This window comes from Mchenga conophoros, linkage group LG3 (assembly GCF_057382185.1).
Source record: "Mchenga conophoros isolate Kocher_MC1m ecotype Shallow Benthic linkage group LG3, M_conophoros_male_GT1.1, whole genome shotgun sequence".
Lineage (NCBI taxonomy): Eukaryota > Metazoa > Chordata > Actinopteri > Cichliformes > Cichlidae > Mchenga > Mchenga conophoros.
The window spans coordinates 64375694-64391545 of record NC_140528.1 but is presented as its reverse complement, the minus strand read 5'-3'; the positions used below and the strand labels follow the sequence as shown (position 1 = coordinate 64391545).

The window sequence follows — 15852 nt, the reverse complement described above, 5'->3', positions numbered from 1 at the left end:
CTGTCAATGTAGAGTGAAATGATCTTGTGGAAACAGCAACTTTGCTTTTAATGTGATTCTGAAGTCAGTGAAAGAGTGGGTCATACATGGGCAATTTCAACGGGCCATTACTTTGAAAGGCAAAATCAAGGCGACTTGAAATTGACTTGATATCCCCGTGATAGTGTACACTGTCGATCTTGAGTGAAATTATCCCGTGAAAACAGTAATTTTCATTTTTACAACATTCTGAAATAATTGAAAGAGTACATCACATATGGGCAAATTCGATGGGCCATTAATTTGAAAGGCAAAATCAGACGAATTTGAAATTTACATGGTTTTGCTGTCGGGTTGGATACTGTTGATCTAAAGTGGAATCATCCTGTGGAAACAGTATATTTCATTTTAAGAGCATTTTGAAATCGTTAAAAGAATAAGTCATATATGGGCAATTTGAAAAGGCTTTTATTTTGGAAAGAAAAACCAGACTGACTTGATATTGATATGGTGTCACTGTAGTGTTGCATACTGTTGATCTAAAGTGGAATTACTCTGTGGAGACAGAAATTTTCATTTTTAGAGCATTCTGAAATCGTTAAATGAGTAGGTCGTATCTTGGCATTTTGAAAAGGCTTTTATTTTGGAAGGCAAAATCAGAACGCTTTGAAATTGACTTGGCAACATCCTGAGGTTGGATACTGTTGATCTAAAGTGGAATTACCCTGTGGAAACAGCAATTTTCATTTTTAGAGCATTCTGAAACCACTGAAAGTTAGGTCTTAAATGGGCAGATTCAACAGGCCATTAGTTTGGAAGGTAAAATCAGAATGACTTGAAATTGATACGGTAACATCGCGAGATTGTATACTATTGATCTAAGGTGAAATTATCCCGTGGAAACAGGATTTTTTCTATTTAGAGCATTTCGAAATCATTACAAAAGTAAGTCATATATGGGCAATTTCAATGGGCCATTACTTTGGAAAGTAAAATCAGACTGACTTGATATTGACATGGTATCACTGTGGGGCTTTATACTGTAAATACAAAGTGAAATTACCCTGTGGAAACAAGATTTTTTCTTTGTAGAGCATTTTGAAATCGTTAGAAGAGTAAGTCAAATATGGGCAATTTCACATTTCTGTGGTTGGATAGTGTTGATACAAAATGCAACTAGTCTTTGGAAATATGACTTTTGCTTTTAAGAGCATTCTGAAGTCATTGAAAGAGTAGTTAAAAAAAATGAAAATTCACAGGGCTTTTACTTTGAAATCCAAAATAAGATGGCCTTGCTATTGACAGGGCGCTATTAGGGTACAATGTTGAGTCATGTAGATCTAACATTAAAGTTTGTAAACAAGCCTAAATTATATGTTATTATGTTCTTAACATATCTGTTAATTCACTCGAAGTTGGCTTTTATTTTGAAATCCGGTTTCCACATCCATTCCCGTAATACTTTGAATACACAGGGAACAGAAAACAAACTGGAGGCTGGCTTGACTGCAAGTCTCGAATTGGAGGCTGGCCTTGACACAAGTAGTTAACGAAAGATTTCTCGACACACCCTCCGAAGCTTCAGCACAGTGTCCCCCATCACTATTTTTACGTGTGTGCTTCGTATTTTTGAGTGGAGTGGAGAACCCAGATGTCAACAAAAATCGATCCACGCATTTGTAAATCTTAGTTCACCTTTTTGGATCATATCATGCGCATTCGTAGCCCTTTTTTACGCAAATTTCCCTCCATACTCGTTGGCACCTCCTACATTAAGTAGGAGTTTCATGAGAAATGAAACCTAAGTTAAACCATTATAAAACAGCTGCAGTCACGCTGGTCTGACCCCACCCCTTCAGTGTGAATCAGAGAGTCAACAGAGACTCTTTGTAAAGTGCGTTAGAGACACGAGCAAAATTCGAGGACTTGAAAGACTTGAACTTGAACAAGGAATCATTTTTAACTTATCTAAACGGGACATCCTGCTTTAAAAAATGTCTGAAAACATCAAGATGGATTTACAAACTGTTCTCTGTGACATGTGTACAGAGGACAGGAAACCAGCAAAGAAGACGTGCATGAAGTGTGAGATCTCCATGTGTGTCCAGCACCTCCAGGCCCACCTGACCACACCTGTGTTACTGCAGACTCATCCTCTGACTGAACCCATGGCTTTATGTGGGAACACCAAATGTTCTCAGCACGGCAAGCTCCTGGAGTACTACTGCTTGGACGACATGACCTGTGTGTGTGTTTCCTGCGCCATTGAGGACCAGCACCGCCTACACAATATGAAGACCTTCTCCACAGCCCACAAAGAGCTCCTGGAGAAGCTGAAAGCTGAGCAGCTGATCTTACAGGAGAAAACAGATGATGAGAATGTGAGTCTGGAAAAGTGGGAGAAGAGTGAAAGAGAGAAGCTGGGTCGCTGCAGTGTGCGTCTGATTGAGGCTGTGACTAAGCTGCGTGACATCTCTCTGACCAGCGTCCAGAGCTCAGTCTCTGCTCGTATGGTGTCCCTGAAAACCAGCAAGAGCAGCCTGGAAGCAGCACAGAAGGAGAAGGACACCTTCAGTTTCCTGCAGATGTATTCTCAGGTGCATCAGGATGTGGAGAAGGCCAAAGCTGTGGATCTGAGAAAAGGGCTGGAGCCGGGCAGCCATCGGGACAAACTGGTTGAGGAGATGAGACAGAATGGGGAGAAGATGGTGAAGCAAGCATCTCAGTTCTGGGGATCATTGCTGACTCTGGTTGATCCTGAACACCACCAGGAGCTTGTTCCCACTGATTCACACCTGATCTTTGAGCCACAGACTCTGGGTCCTGGCATGTCGCTGTCCACTGACAACAGGAAGGTTTTCCACAGTCAGTGGATGAAATTTTGTTCTTCCTGCTTATTCTTCATTAAGAGTACACTTCCTGTTCCTGACTTTAAGAGATGGGTGATCAGCATTTCCAAAGACTGTGACTGGACCATTGGTGTATGTGACGACACTTACGCAACCAATATGAAGGATGGAAATGTCTATGGCCTACGCTGCCAAGGTAACCAGCTCTTCTCTCTCACAACAGAGTCTAGTTGGGTTATGAAAGAAACTCAACCTGTAATGGGGTTTGGGATGCCGAAAATTGAAACGCGCCAACAGCATTATAAGGTTTCCCAACAAGTGATCACTCCAGGTGGAAATGTGGAACCACAGATGACCAGACCACAAATAGTGGAAGTTGTGTGGAGCTTTCCAGACTCATTATCATTCTTCAGCAAGATCGGGCAGCACCAGAGAATAAACTTACTCACAGTAACAATCAGCTCTACCAGCTCAGACCTCAAGCCTTTTGTTTGTCTCCAAGGTTTAGAAAAGGAAGCGACAAATGTATCGATCTTTGGGTCAAAGAGTGCATTTAAATTTGGACAAATTCAGCAACAATATCAGAATCAGTGGAAATGCTCATGTGGGCAGATTTATGGTGAGTCTACTGATGGATACCATTATGGAGGGGCTTTTTATCCCATGCATTCCAAATCAACCTGCTCTTGTGGAAATATTATTGGTGCAGCACGAATCACAGCGGTGCTTTGTGAACTTCTGTAACTAATGCTCATGCTGTTGTCCAAAACCCACATCACCACATTACTTATTAACCATGTAAGTTTTAGTTCCTCTTAAAATGCAGATTATCTGTAAATGAACATGTGGTGCTGGCTGTGCAAAAGTCTCTCTACTGCTAAAACTTGCAAAAATAGTCTAGAGTAGGGTTTTCATCATAATTGGTGCAAATTCAACACTCTTGTGCTAAATTATGGCTGGTGTGTTTCTGCTTAAATATAATCGACAGCTTACTCTGTATTTGTGACATTGCGAATGTTTCTTGTTAATTAAACCAAACTGCAAACATTACAAGGGAGCTTCAGTCAAACTTGTCTGACCAATCTTTCAGTGTGTGGTTTAGCAGTGGTGAGATATTTTCCAGAGAACTGAAACTGTTGTGGAGTGCTCCTGAGCAGGCTGAAGACTTTCACCAGAAACAGGCAAAAAATTAAAAATTAAAATTAAAAAACAAAAATGGAAAACTCAAGGATTCATCAGATTTCAAGCCATCCTCAGTTTCATTAAAAGAGAGTATCAAGGACTGCATTCATGGAGGCATTCCTGCTGGGAAAACATGTCTAACAGCAGCATACAAACAAAAAGGAGAAGAACAGAGCCACAAACTGTTCTCTGTGACATGCGTGGAGAGGATAAAAGGAAACCAACAAAGAAGACATGCAGCCTCATCCTCTGGAACTATCTTATATCCCCGTGTTTGTTGTGTTTACCATTAGTTCCAGAAGCAGTTTAAGATAGAAAGTGATATAAGTGGCACAGATCTCTAGCTTCATGTGTACACACTGTAAATGATCTAATCAATAATAAAGTCATTGGAGTTTGAAGTTGTGGAAGGTTTTTATTGACTGGATGAAATGTAACATGACTTATGAAATATAACAACTGCCTTTTTTTAATCTTCACTCAAATATGACAAAGAAAAAAATAACAGTTTACATAAGAACAATTTGAAATGAACTGTGTGAAACTAAATACTGTTAAATACTCACACTGAAGGACTTCTGAAGCTAACATGAAGGAATCAGCTTATTTAAAGGCTTTAATCATTACAGTAAGTCTACTTGAAGCTCTCGTTTGTAAAAGGAAACAAACTAACTTTGGTATTGATCAGGAGCAGCTGAACCAGGTAAGACAAAAGTACAAATAGATTCAATAACATCTGTACTGTAAGTTCAGCACTACATTACTACATGCTGTCTGTGCTCCCAGATTGTACTCATTGCACTAACAGATCATTTATAGAAAGTATAACTCATTAAAGTGCAAAACTTTAGCAAAGGAATGACAGGTTTTCTAAAAAAACAAGTCGATGTTATAATTTTGTTACAGCAATTTCAGAAACATTTAGGATGTATAAATAATTTAAGACATTTACTATAATTTTATGTCAGTGACAAAGGCGTTTAGGAGTTTGCACTGGAATGATGAGAGAGCAGGCCTGCAGAGGTAGCCTGCATCTTACTACCTGGAAACACACTGGAATATTCAGAGTGTGAGGAGACCCAGAGTCTGTGTGCTGGAAAATACTTCTGTTATAGAGAGTGGAACTTACACAGCTAGAGCTGCGCTGAATGTTAACATCAAACTACCTGAACGAGTATCAAAATATGTTTTTAAGTAATAAAACGTCTGCTCGCTTCAGTTTACACCGGACTAACAGACTAATGGCATGTGGGAGTCAAACCGGCGCCGCTTCTTTCTTTGCAAAGCCGGACGTTCAGCTGTCGTTCCCGAAGACGGTGTTGAGCTGCTGGGTGACTCTGATGAAGGTCGTCCTGCGGCTCAGCTCCTTCAGCTTGGCTGCACCGACATACGTGCAGGTGGAGCGGACCCCTCCCAGGATGTCTCGTATGGTGTCACCCACCGGACCTTTGTAGAGAACTTCCACGGTCTTCCCCTCCGACGCTCTGGAGGCAAAGAAAATGAATGAATGACATCTCACCTAAATAACCTTCCTCTAACAGCCAAGCACCTGACGCCAACCTGTAATCAGCCACGCCTCCCGCATGTTTCTTCATCGCCGTGTCGGAGCTCATGCCGTAAAACAGTTTGTACTTCTTGCCGTTTTTTTCGATGATCTCGCCGCTGCTCTCCGAGTGGCCGGCCAGCATACCACCGAGCATCACAAAGTCTGCTCCAGCACCTGAGAGCCAAACAAACAAACAAACTCCGTTTTCACGCTAGTTATACTTTCTAAGATTGGAGTTAAAGTTCTCTTTGAAAACACAGCAACTCACCAAAAGCCTTGGAGACATCTCCCGGGCAAGTGCACCCCCCGTCCTGTGTGAAAGCAAACAAGGCGTTACGAGCGTGACTTTATCATGGCTGCACAACTCTAACAAATAACACTGACCTGGGAATTACAGTCAGTAGTTTCATCAGGCTACGGCCCGTGAGTAATAAACTAAAGATAAATCAATGTCAGTTTCTGTCTCACAGGTCTCGGCTTAAAGGAAGAGTCCAGAACATTTTGTGTTGTTAGATGACAAGAATGAGTCTAAACTCTGTCCAGGAACAGTGGAAAACATACACAGTACATAAAAGACAGATGTAATAATAATAATAATAATAATAAAATGATCATCAGGGTAAACAGACTAAGAACATGTTATAATGAAGAGCATGAAAGTCTGAACTGTTGGGCTTTGAGAGTTTATGGTCAGATCTGGATATCAGCTGATATTATCTATTTGGCTCAAAAAAGGAAAGAGGAGGCGGGACAAACACTCTTGAACCATGCAGATGTGCACCAGAGGGGATTCTGGTTGGCAACACCAAAGGAACAACCAGCTGATCCAAGCAATCGGGGAAAGTGTAAAAGAGTAAATAAATAACTCCACGAAATAAATGTTAGGAAAGTTTGTTTAACTTGTATATCTGATTTTCAAATGACCGACCAGTAGCATCAGTCATAATATTGGTGGGGCTTGTTTTGCGCACTTCCTTTTCGAAACCTCGAACTGAGCCCTTATTTTGTTTTTGTTAAGCCACATGTCGCTGCAACAGTCACTTATTAACCACAGGAAAACCACCCTGGGTGGAGGACACCCCGCTTTACCTTCTATTTTACCCTAAATATAAATATACCCAAAATCTATTAAAATTTATATATTTTGCAATAAATAAGACTTTAAGCAACGACTGAGACCCTAAACACTTTAGGAGAGTGTTTACTGAGATCTCAGATGAAAAAACTCAAAAAAGGAGCAGTTTCTTATCGATGTATTAAATCTGACTCGACCACAGGAATCGCCCCCTGCTGGCCGTTAAAAAGAATGCAATGGTTTTAAAGTGCATAACACAATGTACTGCCCATATTTTACATACAAGAAACAGCTAAAACTCAACCATGTGCATCTAGAAAGCTCACAAATTAATGGCATATGTTATTGATTCAAAAGGATTTAAAAAAATAAAAAATAGAACTTGTGGTTTGAGACACTCTTCTATTTCTATTCCTTCGACCACTTCCTGTGTGCTTCCTTTTAACACAGGAAACATGCCATCTTCAAACTCTTCTCATCGCGACTGCACTCACTGAGATGATGTGGCCACCCAGGCCGTGGGCTGCATCTGCACACTCAATGACGGCGCTCAGCTGAGGATAGCCAACCCCTGTCTTCTTGCGGGTGGTGCACACAGAGCCTGAAGAGGAAGGTGGAGCCAAACAGGAAACAGCAGTTTTAAGCACTGTTGAGTCTTTATGTGGCAAATGAACGTTGACTGCATGGTGGCAAATATGAATAACTATTAGCAGAGAAAAAGGAACGTAAACAAGGTGGGTAATTTTATATAAATATAGAAAATGTTCTTATAATTTAAATATGCCTGTGCAGAAAATAGGCAAGATAACCTCACGGCGAGTGAGCTAAGATCAACTGCAGAGTGCCTTAAGGCTCACCTGGTCCGATGCCTACTTTGATGATGTCGGCGCCGGCGAGGATCAGCTCTTCCACCATCTCTCCTGTTACTACGTTCCCTGCCTGAGCAAAAATAAAAATCAGCACGTATCCGAGAAATGTCGTTTTCCTCGGGCATTTAAAAGGATTCACAATCAGGAACTGACCATTATCGTGTGCGAGGGGAACTTCTCCCTGACGTCTCTGACGAAGTGGACAAAGTGCTCTGAATAACCGTTTGCCACATCCACGCAGATGTACTTCAGCTGCGGCACCGCCTCCACCACGGCCGAAATCTTCTCAAAGTCACCGTCACCGGTCCCCGTGCTGACTGCCACACTCTAAGAGACGAACACAGAAGAGTGAGACTCGTCTTACAGCTAACACGCCATTAATAACCTCGTCAGAATCACTGGTTCAAACAGCAGTGAGTACCTCCAGACATTCTGGATGCTTTTCTGCAAACTCCAACCAGTCATCCACCGTGTAATGTTTGTGGACTGTAGTGAACAGAGTAAACTGGAGGAAGACACAAAGAACAAAATTCGGTTATCCATGCAGACATACAGCAGTGCAGGAACACAGCCTATCGTACTGTGCACAAGTCTTGAGCCACCAGAGTTTCTTTATATTTTGGTAGAAAAATGGGAAATAGGTGAAGTGATTTATCGGTGCAAAAATGCATGAACATACAAAATATAAGGCAAAAAAAGAATTTGCACAATTCTAACGAGTTTGAGAGTCAATATTTGGTGTGAACATCTTTATTCTTCAACACAACCTGAACTCTCTGAGGCAGATTTCTTGTGATTTCTTCAAGTAGTCTTCAGGAATAGTTCTCCAGGCTTCTTGAAGGACATTTAAAGCTCTTCTTTGGATGTTTCTGCCTTTTGTTCTGTTCTCTGTCAAGATGATCCCACGCTGCTTCAATAGCATTGAAGTCTGGACTCTGAGGAGGCCAATCCATGGCTGATAGTGATCCACTGTGTTTTTTATATTCGCGTATATTTAACTTCATTGGCAGTGTGTTTGAAACCACCGTCATGCTGAATAATGAAGCTGCTACCATTCAGTCACTTTCCAGATGGCACTGCATGGTTTACTTTGAGATGTACAGAAAAGTGGTGTCACTGCTGTTGGGATTAAATAATTTGCAGTGCCTCAATAATGCTATGCTTTTTATTAATAATGAGTGTTATAAAGTTATACAGAGTAGTATTAAGTAGACACAGCCCTGAAAAATAAAGGCATGAGACCATGTGTCCTTGGGGAGTAGAAAGCTGCAGACTCTCGCTCACACTTGCCTGGGAAAATGTAGATAAGAGGGAACCATCTCTAGTGGAAAGTTACAGGGACACTGTTGTTTAGACTAGAATGAGAGAGCTTCTGTAATAAAACTGTTGGGGGCGCACCACCACTTTGAGATCCGCGGCAACGTGTCATGCAGGACGCATCTCCCTTCTACAAGTAATGTGAAAGAGAAATAAAGTGTTAAATGGTCTACTGAGCAGTGGTTTGTCTTCCATCGGATGCCTCTGAATTGTTGATATTTACACTGTTCATGCAGTGACATCTGATGGCCATTAGGGGCAGTATTAATGAATGACACACACACACAAAAAAGTGTGTGTTTGTGATGTGGTCGTCATCTTTTTTTGGCTGAGAAGGTTAATAGAATTGTAAGATAATACAAAGAAACACACAGTTATTTGGATTATCATTCTATTGATATAGAAATATTCCACATGTAAGCCACCAACATTTAAACTAAGGCATCAGACTCCTCCTGTTTTTAACCCCCCGTTCAGCAGGGACAGGTAAGAGAATCAGTGCCCATCCTCGGGTGTGTAATGTAGGGATTACTGGCACTCACATTACTCATGGCTTAGATAAATTTAGGTTCACCTACTTCTGTTTGGACTACTTTAATCACTCCCTACTGCTGCCAGCAGTACTTCTCAGTGAAATAATACATAACAGCAAACATTTCTGCACCTGGTGCAAAGCCACAGCCATCTCAAAGGTCCCCACAGTGTCCATGTTAGCAGCGATGATGGGGATCCCTCTGTAGCTGCCCTTAGAGTTCCTGAAGGTAAAGCTCCTCATCAGGTCAACCTGTGGTAGATGAGGAGGCCACAAAAATTACTTAAGAATTAATTTATGCAACCAGCTGGCAAAACATTTATTTTAGTTATTTGGAATTCCCATCAATGATTTGCGGTGACTCGCAGAGCCACACAAGACTGTATTTTGTGCCCCTTTTAAAGCACTGTCGCATGGCCTGTGGGCTCACTTTCCAAGAATAGCTAATGATTTAGCAAATGGAAACATCTGCATGTAGGTCAGTCTGCTTTCCTGTGGAAACTGCGCACAGCTGCATTACCCACCTCGCTCCTAGACTTCAGCGTACTCCGTTTTGGCCGGAGGAGCACATCCTTGAAGTCTAGCTTGATGTCATTCTCTATACGAGGCATTTCCGAAAAGAAGCAGCAGCAGCCGGTCTAACAGGGAAAAAGATGGAGCAGTGCGAATCTATGAAAGAGAGGAAAGTTCATGTTAAGGGGACACCCCTTACTTTGTCATTCATACAGCCATGTATATGAAAAACAAGTAACTGTAAGCAGGTACGCTCAAAGTTGACGTCAGGAGGGACCCTCAAAAAGCCAAGAATCCTTCAAGGACTGAAAAAGAGACTCGGGGAAAATCCGGGACTGCGTTATGAAAATGGACTAAGTCCTTCTGTAGCTAATGAGTCCTGCTTTTTTAGCTCCGATGCCAAAATTCAAGGTTACACCACATAACGGGGTTAATAGCTGAAGTCACTCACAGACCGTTCATGTAAGCATGAGCTAATAACAATAAAATGAGTGAGTTATCTACCATTTTAATAATTTACCAAAACAAAGTACTTACCGTTGGGAAAATAACAGATCTGGTCCGAACCTCACCGCTTCAGCTTCCGTCTCCACTGGCGGGAAACTTTATCGTGGCGGACACCCGCTGGCACCCGCCTTGTAGTTTTTAAGGGGTTCTGCTCGGAGGAGACGACGCACGTAAAAACTACTAACTCGACTTGCGCTTTACGTCATGTGGTACTGATGTCGTAAGGATTTTTAAGGTACTTGGGTGAGAAATTTGGGTTTGCTTTTCTTGTGACCTGGCTCCAGTTAACGTAAAGTCATTTAGGTTTGAATGTTGTGTTTGTTTGTTTGTTTGTTTTTGCGGAAAATAAAATATATAAACCGGAAATCCACGAAGCGGAACGGTTAACGTACAAACGAGAAGGGGGAAAGACACAGGAAGTATCCACTGATTTTCTGTGAAGAGGAGGAATATCGCGTATCTTCATCAAAATACCACATCGAAACCTAAAATTCCAGAACGTAGTTGGAGATATTTTACATTCCTTTAATATATACTCGCACCACTGATCCCACTTGACTGATATTTCTACGAAGAAGTCAACAAAGATGCTGATTAAAGTGAAGGTAAGGTCCGTCATACTGAACGATTTGAGACTCGTCTTGTTATTACTGACTCACTGCCTCTGCTGGATCCGTTGAAATCATTTGCTTAACAATGTTTTTATCACAGACACTCACTGGCAAGGAGATAGAGATTGACATAGAGCCCACAGATAAGGTACATGTTTATCTTTTTTTGATGTGCGCAGATAGTAAGTCGCTGTGTTTTTCAGTGCATTTAATTCACGTCCATCCAGGTGGAGCGGATTAAAGAAAGGGTGGAGGAGAAAGAGGGGATCCCTCCCCAACAGCAGAGGCTAATCTACAGTGGAAAACAGATGTAAGACCCGGATACAGGTTTTTTTATTAAAGAGTGAGGTTGGGGATGTATTTAATGGAAGCACCTGCACACAGTGTAGTTTATTACAGTAAATCTCTTAAAATAAATATCCCAGTGTAGCAAGTGCTCACTAGTGCACCACGTGTATCTGCCAGAAATCAGTTAGCCTTAGTTTAAAATGAAACTATACTTAAGATTTATATCTGTCACAGAAACAAATCTGCATTGGCATGCTAATACTGATAGGAAGGGCAAGAGCAGAATGATCAACTTTACCTCAGGTTAATGTACCCAGGCGAATTATAAAATGTATTAAATTTATAGTTAAAATCAGTCAAATATATGCTAAAGGCCATTTCATGCCATTGTGCCAACGAGACTTAGATCAGCTGACTGGAGCAAGAAGGAAACATAGGACTCAAAAATCCATCTGCACATATAGGTTTTTATTTTATAAAGTGTAAATTTTACAAAATCCACTTTGCACCTATATACTGCATTTTAGGAACAACCACAGACACATTGCTGACCTCGTTTTAATTTGAAAACTGCAGGGTGGTGCTTGAATGTGGACGGGGTGAAACAATGACTCCCACATTTGCCACCATATTCAGCCTTATCAGGCACAAAAATGCAGCTAAATCATTACGAGTTAGATTCATAAACATAATTTTTTGCTGTTTGCAAAGCAGTCGAGTCTAAAGGGTCACTTTAGTTGTTAGCAGTGACTCTGTAAGGTTTATGGTGAGATAACTGCCTTTTACTCATCGTTGAATTTTAGTAACGTTTACAGCTTATTGTTGTTCTAAAGAAGGAAATCTCTTGTCTTAATTTTTGCTACCGCTTCTCTTCTGAAGCAGCATTTTTTATAATACAAAGAACTACAGATGTACGTCGACATTATCCTCAAAACGTTTAGGGAAAAGTTCCACATCTTTACCTGCTTAAACTGTTTTACATATTAAAATAAATCATTTGTGTCAGATGGATTTTCATTTAAAAAAAAAAAAAAAAAAGAGTATTGAATGCATCGTCTCTTTCCTCAGGAATGATGAGAAAACAGCAGCAGACTATAAAATCCAGGGAGGCTCCGTTCTCCACCTGGTACTTGCTCTGAGAGGAGGATGCCTGCTCCACCATCGCACAACACTCTGTTCTACACCTGCGGTGTAGCCTTCACCGCTGCCTCAGCTGTTGCCCTGCCTGCACGAAGCAAGAACAGTGACGACTCCGAGCCAGCGGCTGCTGGATCACCAGGTGGTATTGTAGCCAAGACGGAGCCTTGGTCTAAAAAGTCTGATCGGGCTCTCTTTATTTCAGACATTTCCCTGCAACCAACACTGTGTTGGCCACAAACGCTCCCTCCTTCCACACTGTAAATTTGCCACGGTGCGACACCCTTATGTAGTTGAAAAGTTTCTCAGAATTAAAGAAAATTTTGTCTTCAAGTCAACAAATCACTTATTTTATCTGAAGCAGACAGGCCCGAGGTTTTCGAGGCATGTAAAAAAGTTACTTTAGTTCCACTAATGATAACACTGATGACTGGACTGCGATGCTGCCTCCAAACTTTCTTTAATTGATTTTTTTTTTTTTATGCTGTGTACATGTTTTGTTATTCTTATATGATGCAGATGTGCAGTAGCGTAGTTAGATTTGAGGAGGATGAATCGCTGCATATGTAAAAGGATAGTTCCACATTTAAGGAAAGCCACCGACTCATTCTTCATGGGAAACCGACGTACCTCTCGCATCTGATCACTCAACATGAAGTCACTATCATCAGCTGGTTAAATTGCTTGTTTGTGTAGCACGAATAAGCTCCTTTACCGGGCGTGTCCCGAGAAAGTCCTTTAAATTACGCTTATAGAAGGTTTAAATGCAAAAGCTCACATGCAACAGTCAGAAACACAAGCTGTAGAATAAGTACTTTATAAATCAAAACACAAAAGTTCAAAATGAGTAAAAAAATGTAGATAGACTGAGTAGTGCAAGGTGCAAACTGTGCTATAGTGATGAATGGAAAAATAACCCAGCAATAAGACCGGCTGCACTCTTTAGGTGACAGATTTCCTTTGTTAGCATCTCTAAATCTTTTATTAACATGTCACATGACACATGTCGGTTTAATATGTGCAAAAAATAAGTGTTTAAAACAGAAACTGTGTTTCAGTCTTCTTCTTAACCCACAGTGAAATGTCATTTCTAACTGTGAATTTTCCACTTGGATTATGTTCCTAAAAGAAGACCAAGCGAGTTAAATGGCGACACGATGTAGTGTTTGTAAGTGGGTTTCTTCTCCCAGTCTTTGTGCTGATCTACCTGCCTGCTGGATGTAACCCTAACAGATCCATAATTTGTTGGACAAAGAGAATTTTTGTAGTTTTGCTTCCGTTCTCCACCGCAGTGGCTTTTAAATCAAACAGACCAGATGTGATTGAAGTGCAGACCTGCAGCTTTCAAAGAGTTTAACAGAATTGCATAAACTGTTTAGGAATTAGAGCCATTTTTAGAGGCTCAGAAAGCACAAAATAAAATTGGGTTTTTATCAATACTTTGATGAAGTCAACCACTGAAGTCTGTAGCCCATGGACGTTACCATTACTGCAGCCAGCTTCAGTCGCTGCTTGTTTGTGGGTCTCTCTGTCATCAATTTTGTATTCAGCAGTTGAAAGCGTGCTCTGTTGGTTTGAGATCAGATGACTGACTCGCCCATTGATAAATCTCATTTCTTTGCCTTTAGAAACTCTTGGGTTGCTTTTGCAGTTTGCTTTGTCTCATTTATGCATTTGCACAGTGAAGCTCTGTCTGACCAGCTTTGCAGCATTTGCCTAAATCTGAGCAGAGAGTACGACCCTGCACACTTCACAGTTCATCCTGCTGCTTCTATCTACAGCCACATCATCAGTAAACACTAGTACCCCCCCAGTGCACCTAACAGCCAAACGTCCCCATGAGCTAGTCTGGGTTGCATCTGTCCAGAACAGCGTGAGCTCTTCTAGTTGTTTTCCGGCAGTCTGATGTGTCCTTCCTGTTCTCGAGTCTAGTTTGCACCTTGTTGTAAACCTTCTGTATTAACCTTCATGAAAGTGTGTCGTGATTGTAGACTTTCACAGCGATGCACCTTCTTCCTCAAGCGTGTGCTTGACTTGTTTTAATGTTTCTCTTTTAATTTAGTCTTCTGTGGTATTGCTGAGCTCTGCATTCATTTAATATTTTTGGAAGAATGTGTCGGATTGTTGATCAGACAGGTTTATTTTAGCTCTTCAGCCTAATGATGGTCTCCCTCACTTACACTAACATGTCTTGGGCCTCCTCATATTTAGAGTTTTAGTGAAAAGCTTTAAATTATAAATTCAACACATGGAATCAGCTTCAAATATTAACGAGGAGCAGGCCTCTGAAAATGGGAGACTGTATAAAAATGACTATATAATGTCTGTATAATTCATAAACGGTTAATGTTAATTTTTATTTAAAATGCTTGAGTGAAATTATATCTAGACTGTTTCATTTAAAAACATATCTGCTGTGATCGTGTACAGAGGCAAAGTGTCTTTGTGCAACAAATTATGGACCAAACTATGTGAGAGTGGTGAAAGTCTTCATGAATCTGCATTTCCTAAAATCTAAAACTATTCCTGTGATGCAAACCAACATGTGATGTCAGGAAAATCTCCTGCAACTTGTTCTAAATCATGGACCACATATGGTAGTTGATTGTAAGCCTGCTTTATAAGCAGCCTGAGCATGTCCGTTGGGTAAGCTACTGATTTATTTAATGTGTTGGGCAGAGTTGGTTTTTGCTCTCATTGCATATTTGACTGTAGTGAGGAGCGCGGCTTCAGTTTACGTGGTTTGTTTGTTTGAGAAGCATTGCTGTGTGAGTTCCCACGTTGCTCCCACCAGTGTGTGACGAGTTATGAGAAACTGACTTTTGCTTTGGATTGATCTGTCAGTAGAATAAATTTGATCCTGCAAACGACTCGTGTTTACTGCTTTCTGTTTCTGATCTGTGTTTGTTTGTTTGTCCGCAAACTCCACCGTCAGGAGTTAAACAACCAAACGTGGCACTCGGTTACATCTTACGTCCCTAAGGGTTTTTATCTACATCTGATATTATGATGTCATTGTGTTGCCTAGCAACCACCTACCAATGGCTCAAAGTGATCAGTTTTTAGCATTTTTGCCCTTACAATACCTCAAAAATAGCTTCCATCATTTTATTTCATGACGGTAACATCTCATTTCAATAAGTCACATCTAAATGGTAAATGGCCTGTATTTATATAGCGCTTTACTAGTCCCTAAGGACCCCAAAGCGCTTTACACATCCAGTCATCCACCCATTCACACACTGGTGATGGCAAGCTACATTGTAGCCACAGCCACCCTGGGGCGCACTGACAGAGGCGAGGCTCTGGCGCCACCGGGCCCTCTGACCACCACCAGTAGGCAACGGGTGAAGTGTCTTGCCCAAGGACACAATGACCGAGACTGTCCAAGCCGGGGCTCAAACCAGCAACCTTCCGATTACAAGGCGAACTCCCAACTCTTGAGCC

At 41.2% G+C, this 15852-nt stretch overlaps 3 protein-coding genes across 4 annotated transcripts; 2 read left to right on the top strand and 1 right to left on the bottom strand.

The window, feature by feature from the left end:
- The first annotated feature begins 1809 nt into the window (after positions 1–1809).
- On the top strand, positions 1810–4411 carry LOC146580087 (uncharacterized). The gene has a single exon (XM_085266679.1). The coding sequence runs from the start codon at positions 1974–1976 to the stop codon at positions 3570–3572; it is 1599 nt and encodes a 532-aa protein (XP_085122805.1). The 5' UTR covers positions 1810–1973; the 3' UTR covers positions 3573–4411.
- gmpr2 (guanosine monophosphate reductase 2) lies at positions 4402–10552 on the bottom strand. 2 transcript variants are annotated; one of them, XM_085266680.1, is made up of 10 exons: positions 10400–10552; positions 9874–10018; positions 9482–9601; positions 7922–8005; positions 7654–7827; positions 7489–7570; positions 7126–7232; positions 5825–5867; positions 5571–5730; positions 4402–5494 (listed from the first exon to the last, which is right to left on the bottom strand). In XM_085266680.1, the coding sequence occupies exons 2-10, from the start codon at positions 9958–9960 to the stop codon at positions 5305–5307; spliced, it is 1047 nt and encodes a 348-aa protein (XP_085122806.1). In that variant the 5' UTR covers positions 9961–10018; positions 10400–10552; the 3' UTR covers positions 4402–5304. The 2 variants fall into 2 exon arrangements, with proteins under 2 accessions (XP_085122806.1, XP_085122807.1); XM_085266681.1 differs by lacking the exon at positions 10400–10552 and adding an exon at positions 10115–10250.
- nedd8 (NEDD8 ubiquitin like modifier) lies at positions 10493–15275 on the top strand. Its single transcript, XM_085266682.1, has 4 exons — positions 10493–10974; positions 11081–11128; positions 11208–11290; positions 12337–15275. Exons 1-4 carry the CDS (start codon positions 10957–10959, stop codon positions 12461–12463), a joined length of 276 nt encoding a protein of 91 aa, XP_085122808.1. The 5' UTR covers positions 10493–10956; the 3' UTR covers positions 12464–15275.
- Positions 15276–15852: the final 577 nt, after the last annotated feature.